General features: G+C 37.1%; 1 protein-coding gene across 5 annotated transcripts in view; it reads left to right on the top strand.

Annotated features, from left to right (window-relative positions):
* Window positions 1-22,899, top strand: part of LOC107046470 (Down syndrome cell adhesion molecule-like protein Dscam2) — a 53,834-nt gene that overhangs the window by 2,211 nt on the left and 28,724 nt on the right. For 3 of the 5 annotated variants that reach the window (XM_015269093.2, XM_015269092.2, XM_015269089.2), the window contains exons 3-4: window positions 14,654-14,926; window positions 21,605-21,904. In XM_015269093.2, the coding sequence (XP_015124579.1) occupies window positions 14,654-14,926; window positions 21,605-21,904 (573 nt within the window). Of the gene's footprint in view, window positions 1-14,653; window positions 14,927-15,111; window positions 15,397-21,604; window positions 21,905-22,899 lie in introns of all 5 variants that reach the window. The other 2 variants (XM_015269094.2, XM_015269090.2) reach the window with 1 other exon arrangement.

Below are 22,899 nucleotides of genomic sequence, written 5' to 3'. Positions count from 1 at the left end.
TTGCTGCATATTTCTCTCCGTGTGGTTTATGTGAGAAGTGATTCTCTTTTATATCCCCATTTACTATTCACTGAAGGTTCAAAATTTGCCCATAAAGAAAGATGAATTCGTTTTTCCAACTTTTTTTTTCATGAAATCGTAAAATACATGAGGCAGGGATTCTTTTACTATGCGACTACATTCGTTAAAGAGCTGCGACCACTTAAGGATTCTCAAGTACTTTGTTCAAGTTAGCAACTTTTCTTCAAACAAGATTCAGTTTTGCCGAAAATCTTGCCATCCCCATACTTTTTCGGATTTTTCATTGTTGAATATATATTTTCTGGGAGTTTCTTCAATGAGTATTGAAAAGAATATTTTATTCAATTTCATACTTGACTCTCGTTGGTCGAACCTCTAATGATCATACGGCAACACTGCACATGTATTCCCTATAACCTCATAAATTCAGTCAAAGTACTCATTGAGCGGACCGTTGCCAGGCGTTAGGAACGCGCGGATTTAAACCACCCAATATAGCCGTCGTACCAATCGAGAAGCTTCCAATTTGATTATTTGCAATTATCTATCCGGAAACTTATGTTTTTCAATGTTGCAAAAAAACTAGAGGGTATAACGAACAAAGTCGTATACGGTTATGTGTACGAGACCACGCTTTACAACTATGAACTATTGGATTGAAGGTGAGAGTATATAGCCTCTATGGAGACATGTATAAAAAAACCTATAGCATATCCTGTAGGATTTCTTATAGGATTCCTTATCAGGCCTTACATATTGTATTTCTTATAGGATGTCCTATAGGATTTCATATAAGATTTTCAACAGGATTTCCTATAAAATTTAGGGGCATAAGGATCACAATGACGATCAAAAGTGTCATATTGGGGTGACATGGGGGTTATATAGGGATTATAGGGTAATATTAAGGTCATCTGATCCTTATATGTCCTCCATGTAAGTCTCCTATGACCTCCATATGATCCCTATATGTCTCTATGTGACCCGCATATGGCCCTTATATGACCCACATATGACACTTATATTACCTTCATACGATCCTCATATGCCCCCTATATGATCCTTATATGACGCCCATATGACTCTTTTGACCGGTCATTCTGACCCTTATGATCCTAATTTCATCGGAAATCCTATTAGAAATCGAATAGAAGAAACTTGATAGGGAATCCTATAATAAATCCTATAGGAAATCGTATCTGAAAAATCCTATACGAATGTTCGAAGTCTCCAAAGGATGTTTTCATATGTGAGGCAATGTGTTAAATTTCATTTTTCTTAAAATCGTTTCCTCGGAAAAATGTTCGGAAACTAAGATTGATATTGCGCCCAGAAACTACTCTCGTCGATTCTATAAACTCTGAAGAGGATTTCTCCCAGAAAAAATGACCTGAACTGCTTGGATATCCTAAAGGGTCAGTAGGATTATAATGATGCAGATAGGATATTCATTTTGATGGATAGAAGGATATATAGTCGACCTCAAATCGAACTGATGGTAATGTTTACTTGACAACCACCCCACCCATCACAACTGACTCACGCTTTCTTTTCTCATCTAAACGTACACTCCTTTCTTTCTTAATTCCAACGAGATGGTCCGCACGTGCTACGCACGCGCCTTCTCATCTCCTCACGTAGTTGTGCTTCGATTTCAGTCTTACGCTTACGTTTATTCGAGATTTTCGAGATATTTCGAGATCGATTTCCTTTCTCCTTTTTACGATAGGATATACTTGCTTACTCACACAAACTTTCATCCAATACAACCTTTCTTCCAAAAAGTGACCTCACGTGGTTTTACTGTAGTTAACCCATTGAGTCATGGAGCTTGTTCCCCCCCCCAGCGACCGGGCGTTCGGAGGCGGGAATGGGGATGGTGCGCTCAGGGACGTATCTGAGAGTCCAATTCAAAAATGAGAAGGATTCTTATCATTCTTATCATTGCATCATTCGATAAAACTTCGTTTAACCAGTTAGCAATATTCTTAATGACGAATTGCAACAAATAATAACCATGAGTATCGAATACAAATACACTTACCTGATCTAACCTCAAATAATGTGTTTATGTTTCGTAGGGACGGGAAACGAAATGCATTATCGAAACGAAAGTGCGTTTCTGCCGTTTCGTTCCCGGAAACGAAATGCAGTATCGAAACGAAAGTGCGTTTCTGCCGTTTCGTTCCCGGAAACGAAAGTAGAACCGAAACGAAACTGGAAACGAAATTGGAATAACGTTATTACGGGAAACAAATTTTACGTCATTACGGGAAATGGAATTTTTTCATTTTTTTGACCATTTGGGCCAAAAGGTCGTATAAACATTTTCCCAGGGAATGTGAAATCTCCACGTTTAGGATGATTCTGAATCATGAGCTCATTTTTTCGAGTTTTTTTTTAAATTTTTTTTACGCGTCATTTTTTCAATTTTTTGAAAATTTGGGCCAAAAGGTCGTATAAACACTTTCCCAGGGGATATGAAATTTCCACGTTTCAGATGATCCAACACCCTCAAAAACCCTCAAAAAGTTGGGCGCAGATGACTCCAAATTATGTGAAACGTGGACATTTTCTATTCCCTGAGAGAAAGTTTATGCGACCTTTGGCCCGAATATTAAACAAGCAGGGTAGAGGCCTATTCGGTAGAAGCCATGTGGCCGTTACTTTATGCGTTATTAGTATTTTCCTTCTTTTCCTCTCTGCCAATTTCATTGGTAATAAGCTTCCGAATGGAAGCAATTCCGATTTCAAAAATGAAAAATCAGTGCATAAATTTATGTTATATGACTGTTGAAGTCTTACGGAGACAAGAATCATTGATAACATGACGATGTATGATTTAAAAAAAAAAAGATTTTTGGATGAATCGTTCTACGCCAGGATGTACTGAATCGATTGACCCAAAATTTTATATAAGTGTGGGTTAATGATGCGAATCAGTAACCAAAATCTCAGATGTTTACTTCCAGTTTTACGTGTATTATGGACACCACATGAACTTTTGAATGAAAAAAACAGAAAAACGCTAATATCTCGGAAACTTTGTGCGGGCGGGTATACATATTTTGATTGATCTTGATAGAAGGTACCATGACGAATATTTAAAAAAAAAAGTGAATCGGCCCAGTAGATTAGAAGTTTAATTATGAAAGTTTAAGTATAACAGATTTTCAGAAAAAATTGAATATCTCCTAAACTCATCCGATTCTACCCATCTACAATCCCAGCCAATGGCACCATCAGAGCTACAATCCTATAAAATTTCAACTTCCTATCTTGATTTTTCAGACAGTTATCGCGCGTACACCGATTTTCTCATCAAAATGAAAAATGCCAATTATTAGCAAACCATCGCTAAATAGGTAGCAATATTATGATTTGATTCGATAGATATTATCACAAGGAATATTTCGACGTAAAATAAATTCAAATCAATCACGTACTTTTTGAGATATTGAGGAAAACAGATTTTTGAGAAATTGCTGTATCTCGAAAACTACTGCACCGATTGAGCTGAAACTGCGCCCCAAAATGCTCCAAAGTAATACCCATTAAATGACGAAATTTCAGATTTCTAGCTTAAACTTTAGTCCTTTTTGCTTCCGAAGGGAAGCATTGTTTTTGGTCGATTTTTCGATTCTCTAATTTTGGTTGCAAATGGTCTATCACGTCATGAAACGTAAAGAACTGATGTTTTTAGGGGGGTGTCTGTATGTATGTGAGTGCAGATTCAGGTTTTTGGTGATTCAATTTTAGAAAAATCAACGTAACAAGCAGGGGTTCGAGCCCATCCGACAGAAGGCATGTGACCGTTACTTTTTGTAGTAAGCTTCCGAATGGATCCGTAGCAATTCTCTGTCCTTGTGACAGGTATACAACCGTAACCGTGAGCTATAGGATGTCTACAGGAAGATATTCAACCTTTTAATAAAATAGATTTATATAAAAGGTTAAATATCTTCGAAATTGCTCGGTCGATTGCGCATATCCAAAATAAGAATCTTCAATATTGTAAGAGCTATAATCACACCAAATTTCAACTTGCTATTTTCATTTTTTCTCAAAATATGGTGCGTACAAGAATGAAAAAATTTGCGAAATGAAAAAATGGGAGTATCTCTGAATGATTGTCTGGACGGGTAGACATATTTTGATTGATCTAGATAGTAGCCACCGAGACAAGTATTTAAAAAAAAATTGAAATCCTTCCAGTAGTTCATGAGATATTTAAAGAAATATATTCACACAAAAGGTTGAATATCTCAAGAATCGCTGGGCCAATTGCGCCCAACCATAACACCAACTTTTTCTGTTACAAAAGCTAGAAGCATACAAAATTTCAACTCACTATCTCCATTTTCCATCAAGTTATCGTGTAAACAAGATTTTTCACGAAAAAACAGGAAAATGGCAATATCTTCACATTTTGTCTGAATGGATATATATACTTTGATTGATCTAGATAGAGGCCATCGAGACGAGTATTTTGAACAAAAAAATTGAAATCAGTAGAGTAGATTTTTAGATATTGAGGAAAAACGAAATTTAAAGAAGTTGTTATATCACAGGGACTACTGGCTCGATCGGGCTGAAACTGTGTACCAAAGTGAAGCTTAATCATAGCTACCATGAGCCAAAATTGCAGACTTTTATCGACAAATTTCACCGCATTTATGTTGAATTTTCTAAAAATTGATCACCAAAAACCCACGTTGTCACACACATACATACCGACATGACCCCAAAAACATAATTTCTTCACGTTTCATAACATTCTAGACCATCTGCCATGAAAATTAGAAAATCGAAAAATCGCTCAAATACACGGCTTCCATTCGGAAGCAATAAAGTATTTCAATGAAAAACAAGGATTTTAATGAAAAAACAGAACAAGGCGAATATTTTGAAAAAAAAAAGTGAAATCGGTCCACTAGTTGTCGAGATATGACACAATCGATTTTCATAAAAAATGGAATATCTCCGGAACCACTGCGCCGATTCAGCCCAGTTTCAATCCCAACCGTTCTTGTCATAAGACGAAGATCCTGTCCAAATTTCAAGTTGATATCTCCATTTTTGCGAAGGCTAGAGAGCGTACAACGATTTTTTGAAAAAAACTGAAAAGTGGAAATATCTCAAAAATTTTGCAGGTACGGCCATATAGGTTCTGATTGATCTGGATAGGGGACATCAAGGCGAATATTTTGAAACAAAAAAAAGTGAAATCGGTCCACTAGTTTTCGAGATATTACACATAATCGATTTCCATAAAAAATGGAATATCTCCGGAACCACTGGGCCGATTCAGCCCAGTTTCAATCCCAACCGTCCTTGTCATAAGACGGAGATCCTATCCAAATTTCAAGTTGATATCTCTATTTTTGCGAAGGCTAGAGAGCGTCCAACGATTTTTGAAAAAAAACAGAAAAGTGGAAATATCTCAAAAACTTTGCAGGAACGGCTATATAGGTTTCAATTGATCCAGATAGAGGGAGTTGAGACGAACATTTTGAAAAAAAAATGAAATCGGCCGATTAGTTTTTGAGATATTTGCGAAAAAGGTTCAAAAAGAAATGGCTTTTTCTCAGGAACTACTGGATCGATCGAGCTGATCCTGTGCCCAGAGTTAGTCCTAGTTAGGACCTATAATCTGACAAAATTTCAATTTTTTTTGAATTTCTTTAGCCCTCTTAGTGTTGTATTTTCTAAAACCTAATTTCCAAAAAGTTGCGGAGGGGGGGGGACAGACAGACATTGTCGCCAAACTTCGTATTTTTACATTTCAGACCATTCTACATCATTTCCAGGCAAAATTAGAAAATCGAAAAATTTAAGGATTGCAAAGCTTCCATTCGGAAGCAAAAACGGTAAAATTTGCAGCCAAAAATTTGAAATTTCGGCACATGTTAGCTTTGAATGAGCCTCACTTTGGTGCTTCGTTTCAGCTCGATGGGTCAAATAGTTCCTGAGATATAATCACTTGTTTAAATTTCGTTTTTCCGCAATATCTCGCCAACAACTGCACCGATTTCAATTTTTTTTTTTCGAACTACTCGTCTCGATGGCCTCTATCTAGATCACTCATATCATATATACCGATTTATGCAAAGTTTGGAGATATTGCCGTTTATCCGTTTTTTCATAAAAAAAAAACCTTGTACGCACGATAAGTCAATGAAAAACCGAGCTAGCGACTTGAAATTCGGTATGCTGCTAGCTTTTGTAACATAGACGGTTCGTATTTTCGATGGGGTCAATCGGTGAAGCGGTTCGTGACATATTCAATTTTTTGTGAAAATCTATTCTGTCAAATATCTCGTCAACTACTTGACCGATTAAAAATTTTCTTTTTTCAAAATATCCGTCTCGATTGCTACTATCTAGATCATTGAAAAAATATATACCCATCCATACAAACTTTTGGAGATATTCTCGTTTTTCTTTTTTTTTTTTCTCATTGTTATGCGGTTGACAACTTGTGATAGAAAAACGATATGAAGTTGAAATTTGACATGTATATCTCTCTTATAATACCAAAGGTCCGTACTTTAAATCAGTGCCATCGGCACAGTGGTTTAGGAGATATTAATTTTTTTGTATAAATCCATTTTATTAAAAGGTTAAATATTTTCTTCTGAACATCCTGTAGAGTATGGATCATTGCATTGAGCGAGGGTGAGGTAATATATTGACATTATTTAGAAAATTAGACGATAGCATGGATTTCATCGGACCATTCTTTCCCAGTGACAATGTGGAGATCTGGTTTGAGTGGAATTCATATTTCTTGCCAATGGAAGCAAATCAAAGGAAATAATTGAATCAGAATAGAACAACATACTTTTATTGACAAGGAAAGTAAGAGAAAATGATGATTTTATAAATGCGAGTTGAGAATAAAAAATTGATGGCTCACTATCGACTTTGGTTCTCATCTTTTAATCCCTAATATGCTTCCCTTCGGATGCTTACTACCAATGAAATTGGTAGAAAAAAAAGAAAAAAAATCATAATAAGAAAAAAAAGTAACGGTCATTCATCTTATATCAAATAGGCTTCTACCCCTGCTTGTTTTGTTGAATATTTTATTATCTGGAAGGAGTTAAGATATAGAAGACTGGCTTTACACGTACAAGGCACGTCTGCACTCGAGCTTTATTACTATTCGACTGACTATACATGAGTGTTCAGTCTGTCGTCTGGGTCAGTGTAAGTCTGTGTCTGTGTGTCTAACAGTTGGCTTGTGTTATACTGGGACATTCCCAACACTTCCCCTCACTGGCGGTACGACTGGATGATCCTTCACCGTGAGTCCAATCGTGCTAGCCAGTGTCTTGGTACGCTGTGGTCCCAGTGGTTTCGTTAGAAGGTCTGCCTGGTTGTTTTCTGTTGGACAATATTTTAATTCAATTGACCCTTTCTTTATCAGATCTCTCGTATTGAAGAATTTCGTGTCAATATGTTTCATCCTGTTGCTGCGTCCATCAGTTTGCATTGCGTTGATACATGCTTGATTGTCTTCGTATATGGTGGTTGGCAGATGTGGTTCATGATCCAGAAATTTCAATAGATTTTGCAGCCATGTGCATTCTCTTGCAGTTTCTGATAATGCGATGATCTCTGCTTCTGTGGATGCTAGTGCTATCACTGTCTGCTTCTTGCTCATCCAGCTAATGGTGCCTCCAGAGAACTTGAAAACGAATCCTGAATTTGATTTCCTGGATTTCCTGTCTTCGGCCCAGTTAGCATCTGCGTATGCAAACAATTCTTTGTCTTCAGATGAGTTGTCGTTTAGTTTCAATTCATAGTGAATTGTGCCTTTCAGGTATCTACATACTCGTTGCAGCTCGTTCCAGTCTACCTGTTTCGTTTCTTTTATGTGCTGTGCTAATATGGCAATTGGAGCTGATATGTCTGGCCTAGAGTTGATAGAGATGTAGAGCAATGATCCTATGAGCTTGCTGTAGTAGTTATTTTTAATCGTAGGGGAATCTAGTCGAAGTTTTTCATATCCTGGGTCCATTGGTTGAGTCGATATTTTTGCCTCGTGGAGTTTTGCTCGTTTTAATACTTTGTAAATGTAATTGGATTGATTAATTAAGAATTCTCCTTCCTGATTCCTCCTGATATCGACGCCAAGGTAGCACTTTATGTCCCCAAGGTCTGTGATCGAGAATTCTTGTGTCAAGAGTCGCTTAAGTTCATTGATCCTCGATTGTGATGGGCTGACCATTATTATGTCATCAACGTGGACGACTAGGTAGCTAATTGTTGCGTTACCATGTTTGTAGAGGCAAGGATCGATTTCACTTCGTTTAAAGTGGTATTTCTCAAGGACCTCATTGAGCGTATCGTTCCAGCTTTTTGCTGCCTGCTTTAAACCGTAAATATTCTTGTTTAATTTGCAGCCCCATTCCTCATGTCCTTTGACGGTGCATCCCGGTGGCTGCTTCATGTAAATGATCTCTTTAATTTTTCCATTGAGGAAGGCTGTTTTGACATCCAGGTGTTTCACTTGGTAATGTCTTCTGCCAGCAATTGATAACAGAGTTCTTATTGTTGTGTTCTTTACTACAGGGGCAAATACCTCGTCAAAATCTCTCCCGTATTTTTGGGAAAAACCCTGGGCGACCAGTCTGGCCTTGAATTTATCCGGGGTATCATCTGAGGTTCTTTTTATTTTGAACACCCATTTACACCCTATGGGTGTCTTGTTTGCTGGAATGGGTTCCAGGTCCCATGTGTTATTGTTTTTCAGCGATGCTAATTCCTCTTTAATTGCCTCTATCCATTCTCGCCTGTTTGGTCCTGTGAGGGCTTGTTGTAAAGTTCTAGGCTCTTCCTCCTCATTTTCCTCTTCCTCATCATCCTCATCTTCATCTTCAGTTCCCTCATTCTCCTGTTCGTTGTCATCAGTTTCTTCAATTTTGTTTTGGCTCTTCATCCGTTCATTGAGTGGTTGATCTTCTGCGTCGTCGTACTCACTCTGGATTTCATCCTCTGGATCTTGTGCTTCCCCTGAACCTGGGATTCGTAGTGTTTTCAATTCTTTATTCCTTTTTCTTGGTATGCTGCGGGTGACGTCGTCATGTATGTAAACGATTTCGTCGGTGTTTACCATTGGTTTGGTCGGTTGTTGGGGCAACTCGAATATTTCATTCTCATATTCTCCTGAACGTTCCTCCTCCAGAAACTTAACATCCCTGCTGACCGTGATTTTTCCTGAATCTTTATCCAATAGTCTGTATCCTTTTCCCCCGGCCGGGTATCCAAGGAAAATGCGTTCCTCTGCTTTTGAGTGCAATTTGTTCCTTTTTGGTTTTGGGATGTGAACAAGGACCCTGCATCCAAATGGTTTTAGATGATTAACATTAGGCTTCTTGTTGTACCAGAGTTCATAGGGCGTCGCATCCTTTATTCTGGTGGGCAACCTGTTTTTGCGTTCCGCCACGCCGTTTTGTTCAGGGGTGTACGGCATGGTATGCTGGAATTGTATTCCATGGTGCTGCAGATAGTCTCGGAGGTCATGCCCCAGGTATTCTCCTCCTCGGTCCGACCTGAACACTTGGGGTTTTCGTCCGTGTTGCGTCTCACTGCGTCCTCCGACTGATTCCGTGGGCATTGGGCCGCACAAATCGGAATGGATTAATTCAAGGATCCTATTGCTCGTTGATTCGGACTTTTTCGGGAAAGGTTTTCTCGAAATTTTTCCTTTTACGCAGTGCTCACAAACTTGTTTCAGAGGACAATCTTGCAGTTTAATTCCTTTTACTAAATTTCGATTAACCATTTCCCTGATGGCTTTCGGGTCACGGTGTCCAAATCGCGCATGCCAATGATGAATACAATTCTCTGGGTGGTGTGCCATCGTTGCTAGAGCATATTCTGGGGTTTTTAGTTTATACACACGACCTGTGCTCTCACCGACCGCTATTTCTTTCTCATCTTTTGAGATAGTCATTTTGTCGTTTTCCACATGTATCTGGTATTTTTGTTTGTCGAGGGCTCCAATAGAAATAAGTCCTGAGTCGAAGCTGGGAACGTATAGTACATTATCAAGTTTCAATGTTTTCGTTTTCCCTTCTCCATTGCAGCATTCAATTTTCCCTCTGCCAATACCGTATACCTGGCACATTTCACCATTTGCCACTTGTACCTGTGCTGTGTGTGTAGGGTCAATTTCTTCGAAGAAATTAATATCGTTGGACATATGACTACTAGCTCCTGAATCTAATAGCCAGCGTGGTCTGTGTTTGTATTTCTTTGTGTGGGTCATATATGCTTGTTGTAGAACTGAGTCAGTGTCACTATCCTCTTCGGTGCTGCTCGAATTCTCATCCAATACTGCTTTGGCCTTGGCATATTTCTTTTTCTTATAATGCTCTATTATCGCACCTTTCCATTGTGGACAATCGTGTTTCATGTGCCCACGACCTTTACAGAAGAAACACGTAGTTTGATTTCGATTGTTTACCTTCATGGCAACATCGTCTGTTTCGTCGGATTCGCATATTTTCCTTCTTTTGTATTCACCAATGAGTGTAGCCTTGACCACATGCATGGTCAATTCTATTTCTGGCTTGGTGGATAGAACTGAGACTACTGTGTGATACGACCGGGGCATGCTTCGTAATAAAATCCATGGGCTGAATTCGGTGACTCCTTTACTACCCAGTTCATTTAATTTGGCAATGAGGAGTTGCATTTTTGCAATGTGTTTTTCTAAATCCTCTCCTTCTTTAAATTTCAGATCTAGAAGCTCTAGGACACATTCAAATTTATTAATGCCACTGGCTTGTAGGTGGCATGTCCTCAGTGCTTCCCAGACCTCTTTTGCATTCCTCGCTTCTTGAATGTTTGACACCTGATCGAGTTCTAGCAATAAATTTATTGTACCTTGAGCTTTGTCGTTCAATTCATCCCATGTCTCCTGCGCCTCCCCTTGTTCTGATGGTCTGTCGTTGGTGATGGCTTTCCATGTTCCTTCTCTTCTTAATAGATTTTCCACTTTGAATTTCCATGTTTGGTAATTGGAGTTATTTAGTTTCGGAATTCCGAAAGTTGTGCTGGTATTTGTCGGTGCTGCGTCGTCCATCTCTGGACAAAACTTTTACTGTCACCTTTATCTGTTAACTTTAACTTCTTCACTTAATTTCTTATTAAATTTCTTATTAATTTCTTGTTAAACTTTTGATTCTATATCTTAATCCTGGGCCCATAACCAGTTGAATATTTTATTATCTGGAAGGAGTTAAGATATAGAAGACTGGCTTTACACGTACAAGGCACGTCTGCACTCGAGCTTTATTACTATTCGACTGACTATACATGAGTGTTCAGTCTGTCGTCTGGGTCAGTGTAAGTCTGTGTCTGTGTGTCTAACAGTTGGCTTGTGTTATACTGGGACATTCCCAACATGTTTTGGTGTAATTTATAAAAAATTTCCGAAAAATGACCACGCACTTTCGGACATACCTACACACATTTTCTAAAAACATCATATCTTCACGTTTCATGACATTCTACATCATTTCCAGGCGAAATTGAAAGATCGCAAAAATCATCGGTCACAATGCTTCCATTCGGAAGCAAAAAATTGAACAATTCCCTTTAAAAAAATTGAACAATTTATCTCGAAAAATTGTACTCAGATGACTCAGAATTATTCAAAACGTGGAGATTTCATATTCCCTGGGAAAGTGTTTATACCTTTTGGCCCAAATTTTCGGGAAAATGAAAAAAAATGTTGATATGACCTTTTGGCACAACTCACGCGATGTCTGTGTGTATGTATGTATGTATGTTCTATGTATGTATGTATGTATGCTAATCTCCAAGGTTTTTTCGTGCGAACCGAAGAAAAGATTGTGACAAAAATATCTTCTTCCTAGAAGAACAATGAATTATATTTGATACAAGCAAATCATGTGCAAAATAACCATTCGGAAGCATATTGCTAATTTATTACCAAAAATGACTATACTGTATGCAATACAACCACTTGTTTTCATTCCCACTTGTTTTCATGTGATTGAACTTTCGTGTCCAGTTTCGTTTCCCGTAATAATGTTATTCGACTTCCGTTTCCAGTTTCGTTTCCCGCAATAACGTTATTCGACTTTCGTTTCCAGTTTCGTTGTCGGCAATAACGTTATTCGACATTCGTTTCCAGTTTTGTTTCCGGCGGTAACATTATTCGACTTTCGTTTCCGGCAATAACGTTATTCGATTTTCGCTTCCAGTTTCGTTTCCCGCAATAACGTTATTAATTCGTTTCATTTCCGAGGTCGGAAACGAAATGGAAACGCGTTTCCAATCCCTGATTTTTCGAGTTTTCTCGACGGAATTTCTTGATTTTCATCAGCTGTATAAAAATATTAACAAATTATTAATGAGATCGTAGATTTTTTCATTGGGGAGAGAAAAATTTCTTGGACCGGGTGGCATGAGTACAGATGGACACATCCCTTATCTTTCGGAGCAGTGGGGGCTCCACAGACGTACTACCACAGACGCATGCTACTACTATACAGCGCAACAAAGGGCTCTCGTTGGGTGCTCCCCCACTACCCTCATATGGAGACGATTCTTGACGATTATGACTCAATGGGTTAAATAATCACTTGATCGATATCGACCAAAATCTAATCAACACTAAATTCCGTAAATTCTTTTTTGGACTCATCAAGCACGACATCGTGCAATTCACAATAAACGAAAGTTCGCAAGAAATGGTGAACCATAAATTTGTGAGACCTACATATTTACACGCACACATACAAACATGTTTTTGGAAATGAATGAAAATGAGTCTACACTGAGAGAAAAACGACCAAGTTCTCAAACAAGCCTTGTTTGGGCCAGCAAAATCGTTAGTTGACAACTACCAAAAAAATAATTGTTTGGTTCGAGTTTGAAAGTCACAAACATGAATAATTGCTCTGCTGTCAACAAGAACGAAATATTTCACTTGAAGAGGATCATTCATACAAAACGGTGCCTTTTTAGGATAATAATATTTTCTGTAGAGGGAAGTTTGTCAAGAAATATTTTGTTTCTAAGTTACAAAATTACAGTCATATCATTATTATTATTATTAATTACAGTCACATCAGTATTATTATTTTATTTAAGAATTAATTTTTTGTTTGTGATTATTGAATAGCCAAAACGACAAATTACTATCCCTCGTTTCATACAAAACGAGCATTTGCCGGGAGAAAAATATGTATAGAAGCATCGAATAACGTAGTAGTACTAGAAATTACATTTCTTGCTTGAATAATTTTTTTCTCAAAAGACTAAATCTATTTTGGAAATAAAAGTTTTCACTCTCGGCACACGCTTCGTATGTTTAGCACAAAAAAATTATTTTTTCATAATTTTTAATAAAGATTTTTTTAGAACAAGGAAGACTTATTTCAGAGCTGTGCGGTTTTTGTCTCAGTGTACGGACCATGAAATATCAACATTTGATCAAAAACAGAAAATCGATTTGTGGGGTGATTCAATAACTTCCATTATTGGGAAGCTAAAATAGTACATTTCGACACTAGGCCGTGAGGAACTTTTTTGGCGAATATGAGGTTACAGAACGAGCCGAAGACGAGTTCTGTAAACATATGAGGTAGAAAAATTCTTCACGGTCGAATATCGAACCGTATTTTTTGTCATTGGGCGGGAAAATAGTATATTTCGTAACGAGTGCAAAAAAGTGTTTTTTGGCGAGTGGGAGGTTTATATCACGAGCCGAAGGCGAGTGATATAATCCCACGAGCTAAAAAACATTTTTTCACGAGTTACGAACAATATTTTTCATCACAATGTGGCGGAAATTGGACTTTTAGGCACGCGGAGCGTGCCGAAAAGTTCACTTTTCGTCACAGCGTGATGAAATGGCGATTTAAGGTATTTCGTGCGAAAAACCTAATGACATTCATGCGGAATTCATATAGAATGTTTATAATTATAATTGAATTATCTATGAATTTTCCTAGAATTATTCCAGCTTTCCTTTAAGTTATTAACGATTGAAGTGGCTTCTTACGCATAGGCTCTTATGGAGATTTTTCTGTTTAGCATGAAACTATATTATGAGCTCAGATGGTAACGCAGTTCCGTGCTAAACAAAAAAATCTTCATAAGAGTCCATGTATAAGCAGCGACTTTAATCGTTAATAACTTGAAAAGGAAATCTGAAAAAATTCTAGGAAAATTCACAGATAATTCAATTCTGATTATAAACATTCGATATGAATTCCACATGACTGTCATTATTTACCTTTTTCGTGTGAAACACCTTAACCGAGCAAAGTAAAGTTAAAATCGGGGTCTAGTTATCGGGCCTAGTGACGAAAAGACGTTAAAACGGAATACACCTGGGCAAGTCGGAAAAATATCACAGCAAGAAAAGTGCTATAAACATGACCGTGATAAAATTGTCTCACAATCGAAACATTTTTCATTTCAGACTTCTCTCGAGCATGTCCTTAACAAATCTTTTCTCCATCGCAATATCCTCGAAAAAGTTATCGTCTCTAATGTCAAGTCTATAATCAATTCCCGTTTTAAATAACCGACGAATATCATTTTTCCGATCGCCAGACACACTAACTCCCTGGTCCCACAGGTCTACCATACATCCGAATCATTCCGAAAGTAACAGCAGTAGCAGGTGAAACACTTCGTCTCAAGTGTCCCGTGGCGGGTTACCCGATTGAAGAAATTAAATGGGAGCGCGGAGGTCGTGAGTTGCCAGACAATCTGCGCCAGAAAGTCATGCCAGATGGTACACTGATGGTATCCAGCGTCCAAAAGGAGACAGACACTGGAACATACACTTGCTGGGCAAGAAATAAACAGGGGCACAGTGCCAGACGATCCGGGGATGTAACAGTCATTGGTAAGATATTTTTTTATATACCTCCTTACTTTTATAGTCTGATGCAGGTGGACCCAATCGCAAGGACCATGGATCTGGAATGCAGACAAAAATAGAAGAAACAAGAACAAACTTTTTCAGGAAGAAGCCGAAGCTCTTCGCATCAGCTAGGTTATCTGTCTGTTATTCCATTTATTTAATTACAGTTCCCCCAAAAATTAGCCCGTTCACCGCTGATCGTGATCTGCATCTTGGTGAACGTACAAGTCTGACTTGTTCAGTGACACGTGGCGATCAGCCAATAAGAATCATCTGGCTCAAGGATGGACGAGCAATGGGACCATCAGAGCGTGTATCAATCACCAATGTCGATCAGTATAATAGCATACTGATGATTGAAAGTTTATCTCCAGATCACAATGGCAATTACTCGTGTGTTGCCTCAAACCCGGCAGCCGAGGTATCGCACACCCAGCAGCTAGTGGTTCATGGTAATCCTCCAACATCTAGGCCCGCAAAAAAAAAAGAAAAATGAAAAAATATGATAATTTTTTTCAATGCCCATGGTATAGCCCCTGACCGCCCACAATCTCTTTTTTTTCATACATGTCTATTGTAAGTGGGTGCGTGTGCTTGTTTTTGCGCCTCGTTATTTACTCATTACCTTCAATAAAAAGCAAAAGGAAAAACATTGGGATTTTCTTTTCACCGATGCCACTTGTCAAATTATTTTGTATAATAATCTTACAAATCTCTCCTTTTTTATTCTTCGTTTCATTTGAAAAAACATCGATTTCAATTTTTCGATTTTTATGCATGCCTCGAATTTTCTGATGATTATCAGCATTCATTGAATTTATTGAGTTTGATGAGTGGCACAGAGAATTCGGACGGTTTTAGATGTAGAGTTTCGTCGTTAGTCCGAACTCTGTAAAATCGGTTTCAATACTATCTCTGCATGACACCTCTCCCCAACAAAACTGTTATCCGTTACCTGGAAAATCCTTGATTCATTAAAGTGACTCGATCGATACAGCGTCAGGTATTGAAGGTTGTAAGATAAAATTTACAATAAATATAATCACAAGAAATTTTACAATTTATTATATCAACTTTTATTATAGTTAAATTAGTTCGAATTTGCTCAATATTTTCATTCTGACCGATCCAAAGGCTTTATTCTGACCAATTGGAAGTAAGTGTGATAACTTTCGAGATAAGGTAAATGGCCGTGACCATAAACAAACGACTGTCGGGACAGCGACAAGCAAAGGCATATTCACCTTAAACGCTATTGTTCTTTAAGGTTCAATCATTTGTTTAATAGCAGAAATATTTTAAAACAGCATAAAATTTCAATTTTTTCCTGTAACCGAGATACAAATCAATTAGGGTTTTTTACACCTTCACATTTTGAAAAATAATATATTCTATTTTTTAGTTTTTTTTTTCAATATACAGGGTGTTGTTTACACATTTCAGGCAGATATAGAATAGAAAATTGGGAATTCATTAAAAATTAGAATTTTTCAATACTTCAGGCAATTACATTGCGATTGACTACCGCCATGATTGGAAACGATGACGCAGTTGTCAATGGGACTTGACATGATAGTTAATGTAGTGATAATCTGCGCCAGAAAGTCATGCCAGATGGTACACTGATGGTATCCAGCGTCCAAAAGGAGACAGACACTGGAACATACACTTGCTGGGCAAGAAATAAACAGGGGCACAGTGCTGGCTCTTTATGTTGATAAAATTATCGGTTCATGGCTGCAATGAACTATCGCACATAATGGTGCTCCAACTATCGCACATAATGTCGCTAAAATCGTCGCCGTAAATACCGCCGTAATTGTCGTACCATCGCCATTTTCAATTATGGCGGCATAACGGGAGCCTACCATGATGTTATTGGGTAAATGATTGAAAAATTTTAACGCTCACTATTCAAAAATTTATCATCGTAATTTCACAATTCTCATGCCATTGATTTACTGATTTTCTATTCTATATTTCCTCACAATTTGTAAACAAAGTGCTGACGTCACCCTGTAAGTGATGAAAACTTACAAATTATGATTACGAGACTGAAAAATTTACATGAAAAATCGGATAAACTGGGCCTTATCCTGGAACCGATCGAGTTACCTGGATTCTCTCTCCCTCTACCAAGCGTCATCTCGACCCGCAAACATTGTCTCACAAAATTAGAAAAGAATCATGGGTTAGCACGCGCCAGATTCTCTTCACATTACTATAATAGAAATTCTTGCACCCTGTATGAGATAAAGCAATTTCATCACTGTTTACATTCCTGAGACAGTGCTGGTGCTCGAGGTGCCTTCGAATGCGATTAAATCTGCACGCTCTTGCGTCGAGTGGACTTGTCTACCATAATTCTGTTTGAGCGTGATATATTTTTATGTTCTAAAAATTCACTAAAATATTGTTTTAAAAACAAAAATACCAAATACTACAATGGTTATGTGGGCGGCAGGAGGTATTTCCATTTGGCGGGCCAAAACTCTATCTCGCTCTTTCTGTCTCTCTATATAAATTGCAACACTTACTGCCTCTATTGTACATACGTATTAAAATACCATATACATATTATATATATTTTTATTATAAGTACATGTACGTACTACTACTGTCTCATACTTGCATATTACCTAAGTATTATCATTATCATATACATAAATATTTTATCACATAAGGAAGCTATAGAAGATGTTACTGTATATATACCGATATATGACATGTGACACCATACATCTCTATATATACAAAGCGAAAAAAAAACTGGTATGAAAGTCAATGGAATTACTGACGAATATTAACATATTAATTTTAAGGTAATCCAAGTGCTATTCAAATTTGAGATTTTTTAAATTAAATTTTGCGAAAAAAAATCGTAAAAATATGAGACCAATTGCACTGCGTAATATAAGTATTTCACTCGCCCAATACGAAGTTTCAAGTTTTTAATTTGATTAGTTTATTTATAATCGCTGTGAGAAGCCGAAAAACCCCCCGATTTTCAGGGTCCGTAAAAATCGGCAAACTTTTAACCGCTACCATACGTACGAAAAAATTTCTGTAAAAATCGTCAATTTTTCCAGAGATTCGTTCAACCCTTGGGAAGTCAACGAGAGAAGAAAAAACTCAATATTGTAATAATTATTTATTTAATTAATAGAAATGTCGACTGCGGCTATCTCGTTGTAGAATTGCCGAACCGACCTAAAAAAAAAGATGAATTCTGACTTCCATGTAAAACACATTCGGTCAATATTTTTCTAATAAACAATCTCCGTTGATTTAAAAAAAAATCGAAAAAATTCGTCAAAAAAAGTGCTGTTAAAACGATCATAACTCGTTATGGGGGTTATGGGCTCGCTCACCGTCGGTCCCTCGAAATTGAAAACACATGTGCGCCTGCCTACCTCTTTCAGGGGCGTCGATACCAGTTAGTCGTTTAAGCCCTTTGGGGCGCAAATACACTGTACATTGCTTGCCCCCAGAGGGTCCAAACGACGGTGACTGGTATCGACGTCCCTGAAAGAGGTAGACAGGCGCACATGTGTTTTCAATTTTGAGGGACCGACGGTGAGCGGGCCCATAAACCCCATAACGAGTTATGATCGTTTTAACAGCACTTTTTTTGACNACGAATTTTCTCGATTTCTTTTTAAATCAATGGAGATTGTTTATTAGAAGAATATTGACCGAATGTGTTTTACATTGAATTCAGAATGCATCGTTTTTTTTCAGGTCAGTCCGGCAATTCTACAATGAGATAGCCGCAGTCGACATTTCTATTAATTAAATAAATAATTATTATAATATTCAGTTTTTTCTTCTCTTGTTGGCTTCCCAAGGGTTCAACGAATCTCTGGAAAAATTGACGATTAAAAAAAAAAAATTTCGTACGTATGGTGGTGGTTCAAAGTTTGCCGACTTACGAATTCTGAAAATCGGGGGGTTTTTCGGCTTTTCACAGCGATNGACGAATTTTCTCGATTTCTTTTTAAATCAATGGAGATTGTTTATTAGAAGAATATTGACCGAATGTGTTTTACATTGAATTCAGAATGCATCGTTTTTTTTCAGGTCAGTCCGGCAATTCTACAATGAGATAGCCGCAGTCGACATTTCTATTAATTAAATAAATAATTATTATAATATTCAGTTTTTTCTTCTCTTGTTGGCTTCCCAAGGGTTCAACGAATCTCTGGAAAAATTGACGATTAAAAAAAAAAAATTTCGTACGTATGGTGGTGGTTCAAAGTTTGCCGACTTACGAATTCTGAAAATCGGGGGGTTTTTCGGCTTTTCACAGCGATTATAAATAAACTAATCAAAATAAAAACTTTAAACTTCGTATTGGGCGAGTGAAATACTTATATTACACAGTGCAATTAATCTCATATTTTTACGATTTTTTTTCGTCGAGTTATAGACGTTTATTTCGAGTGGGGTCTCTAATTTTGACACCGACAGTAATTACGCTATATAAATCGCTTATGAACTTTTCAAACAGTACAAAAGTTTTGAGTACAGTTTTCAAACAGTAAAAAAGTTACTCGCATGGCAACGGGTTGATATTCACATCCTCACGGTTCACGTTATAAAGTGTGTGATTCAAGTTACAACGTTGGTAACACTGATCCAACTCAACCTCACATTCAATCTTGGAGTGTTGCCACCAGAGCATTCAATCAAACCGGGATTGCCATGTTGTTATGGAGAACTGCGGAAAACATTTTTTTTCCCACTTGGAACCGCTTATTAGAGTCAAAAGAAAAATCAGCCCTGCGGTATTTTTTTGCGCCAAAAATTCGAATTCCTCCTGGTCATATCTATCTCCGGACCTTGGCGATGATTATCATTTATTAGTTTATAGTTTATGTTTGAAATCTGACCGGATTGTGAGATTGAATGTCCGTGGATAGTTGGATTTGAAAAAGAAAATATATATTTTTGATAATCGGAAATATTTCCAATTTCGTGGGAAAAAATGTCAAATAGGTTACGGTGAGATGCGAAGAACATAAAAACAATTTTATGATTATTTCGACTTATTTGGTAATATATTGATCAAAAATTATAAAAACTTCTATCAAAAAACCATTTTGTTCGGCTGTGCCTAGAAGGAAATCAATTGATCATTCGAAAAAATACAATTTCCGTAGAAAATTAAAGATAAAATTGAATGGAAAAACCAAAGTAACTCAGAAAATCTTGAATAAATAATTAAAAGTCGATGAAAACAAAAAATCTGCAGTAGAACTCTTGGTTTCGCTTTAATTGCTAATTGGAAATACTTGAGAAAAACAAATGCGTTCAATGAAATAGTTGTTTTCGACCCTATGTTCTTAAATTATTCAAATTCTTCGGGACCATGTTTCGGTCAGCAGCAATAATCAACACAAGAAAATGTGTACACTAGTGTAATTGGACTACTTTTCGAATAAGTTTGTCACTACATATATTTATTAATCTTCATTCCGATGTTTTTAGAATAATAAATGCACCTGAAGAGGAATGCTTTGTGCATTTGAAACGTAGTGCAATTAAACTAGTTTGCACATTTCTTTGTGTTGTTTATTACTGCTGACCGAAACATGGCCCAGAAGAATTTGAATAACAAATGCGTTAAATTGAATTTTTAACAACAAATTTCGCAGGATATGAATGCAATTCTGTTTATTTTGAAAACATTGATAAAATTTCAGTAAACAAAAACAACAAAAATGTTTTTATTGAAGAAAACTACGCCAAGGAAAAGTTTAGTTTGGTTCTGACTGCAAGATGAACATTTTTGAAAAACACAAAGAAACGAAACAGAAAGCCAAGGCAAAAATGTCCAATAAATGGTCATATGGTTTAATCAGATATTGACGAAAAAAATCGTTTTAAATCGAATAAGGATTGAAGAAATATTCTCTCAAATAAACAATCAGTAGAAGCAGAACCAACGTCCTTGGTGTGAAATTATTAAACTCACTGTCTAGTATCTATCTCATGTGCTATCTTCTGCCCCGCGCCAATTACGTTGGCCCTGCTTCTGCTGATTTTTTATGTTATGGAGAGATTTTCTCCCATCCTTATTCGATTTTGAACTATTTTTCTCATAGAGAACTGTTTGAACCATTTATTAGACATTTCTAAATTGACCTTCTTCATTTCGTTGTATTTTAAAAAAAATTCTACAAAACCAGTCAAACCGAAACCAAACTTTTCCTTGGTGCATTTAAAAAAAAAAGAACATGTGTTTTTGTTTTTTTAGGGATAAACTCTGTTGCTTTTGCTATCGCATCAATTTCCAATAACATTTTGAATCTCATAAAATCACTATGAATGTGTTGATATATTTTTTAGAGTCGAAAGATTATTTTTCATGGAATGTCTCCATTTCAATAAAATAAGTTCTCAATTATTTTACCGGTCTGAAATTCCCTTTTACAATGTTCAAGTTAGAGTTCACACTTGAAAAAGTTGAAATAAAAGAATGATTGCAAAATGTCACATTCAGCTATGAAATTGTAAAATATTTTGACGGAGAATAGACTGTTAAACTTGGATATCCTTAAATAATGAAGAAAAATAATCAATTTACGAGATTTTTTTTTGCTACATCTTTTTCTCACTCTCACGTATGGTTCTTTCTTCTCTCTTGACCTTTTCCAGTACCCCCTATAATTGAGCCATTTACCTTCCAAGAGGGACTTTCCGAGGGGATGAGGACGCGCACGGTGTGCGGGGTCGCGGCGGGTGATCCACCCCTCACAATATCCTGGCTAAAAGACGGTCATACGCCATTCCTATTGTCCCAAAAATCAGCAACTGATACTAATATATCCCAATTGGATCCTTACTCAAGCCTACTGAGCATATCAATCCTAGCCGCTGAACACTCTGGTGACTATACCTGCGTCGCCGCGAACCCCGCCGCCGAGGTCAGGTACACGGCCAAGCTTCAGGTAAAAGGTAATTTGCTGAGAATATCGGCGCCACCCAATTTTAAAAAAATTTATACCTCCTACTGATCTCGAGGGTGACAAAATATATTAAATTCTGTAAATGAAAAAGAAGAAGAAAGATTTTTTATCAATGCAATACTCCCGTCGGCCCTTTTTTGGGGTTGAGAATTCATACCTCGGGATCGGAAATCCTTTCTCCCAAAAAAAAAAAAATAAAATAAAGAAAGAAAAGGAATTTTCTTATGATCCCCACCTTCTCTCTCTCCTCCTCACATCACATCGCCCTCTTTTCGATTTTCACGACTACTCGTATCGTCTCCAAACTCTCTCTAGGACCGAAAACCCATTCGTTTTTATTATGGAGAAAAAAAATCCGAGTGAAATTTCTATCACGATGGTTTCTATCAAGGTTCCTAGCGAGAGCTATCCCTCACCTCGATAATTCATGAAACCCATTTGAGATTCCTGTTGATACTCCCATTAATTCCAAAACCCTCATAAAACACAGTGTGTATTACATTTACGTTGCTTTGGCTCTCTGGGAATGCGTCGGTATCTCGTGGACCCCTGAGGTTTGCTTGACTTGACCGAAAGAACAAAAAATTAGAATAAATAATAAAAGAAACAAAGGTAAATCAGTTGCACTTTCCTTTAATTTATCCATCAGAAAATCTATCAGACCAATAAAATTGAACATCCGATGAATTACCAATCAAAAACAGTAATCTTTTTACCTGATGCGTGCGTGTGTGTGGTAACTCAATGACGATTTTTTAGGCATGAAGAGAATCATTTCTACATAATTGTTTTTACATCACAATAATGATCATTGCTGCATGTTATGTAAATTATGCACTTTAATGTAGATACTTTTTCTGCCACTGGCTGTAACCCACCGGACACTCTGGACGGCGGCGGCTGCTCTTTTTGCACAATTTTTTCGCATGCAACTTTTTCCACTTTTTCACTTTCAATCGATTTTTTACATAAATTTTTCTGCAC

The sequence above is a fragment of the Diachasma alloeum genome, unplaced genomic scaffold (assembly GCF_001412515.2).
Source record: "Diachasma alloeum isolate Michigan unplaced genomic scaffold, Dall2.0 Dall_scaffold_01411, whole genome shotgun sequence".
In the NCBI taxonomy this organism is placed as follows: Eukaryota; Metazoa; Arthropoda; class Insecta; order Hymenoptera; family Braconidae; genus Diachasma; species Diachasma alloeum.
Note: the sequence above shows the minus strand (reverse complement) of the source record. Positions and strands in the feature narration are given on the sequence as shown.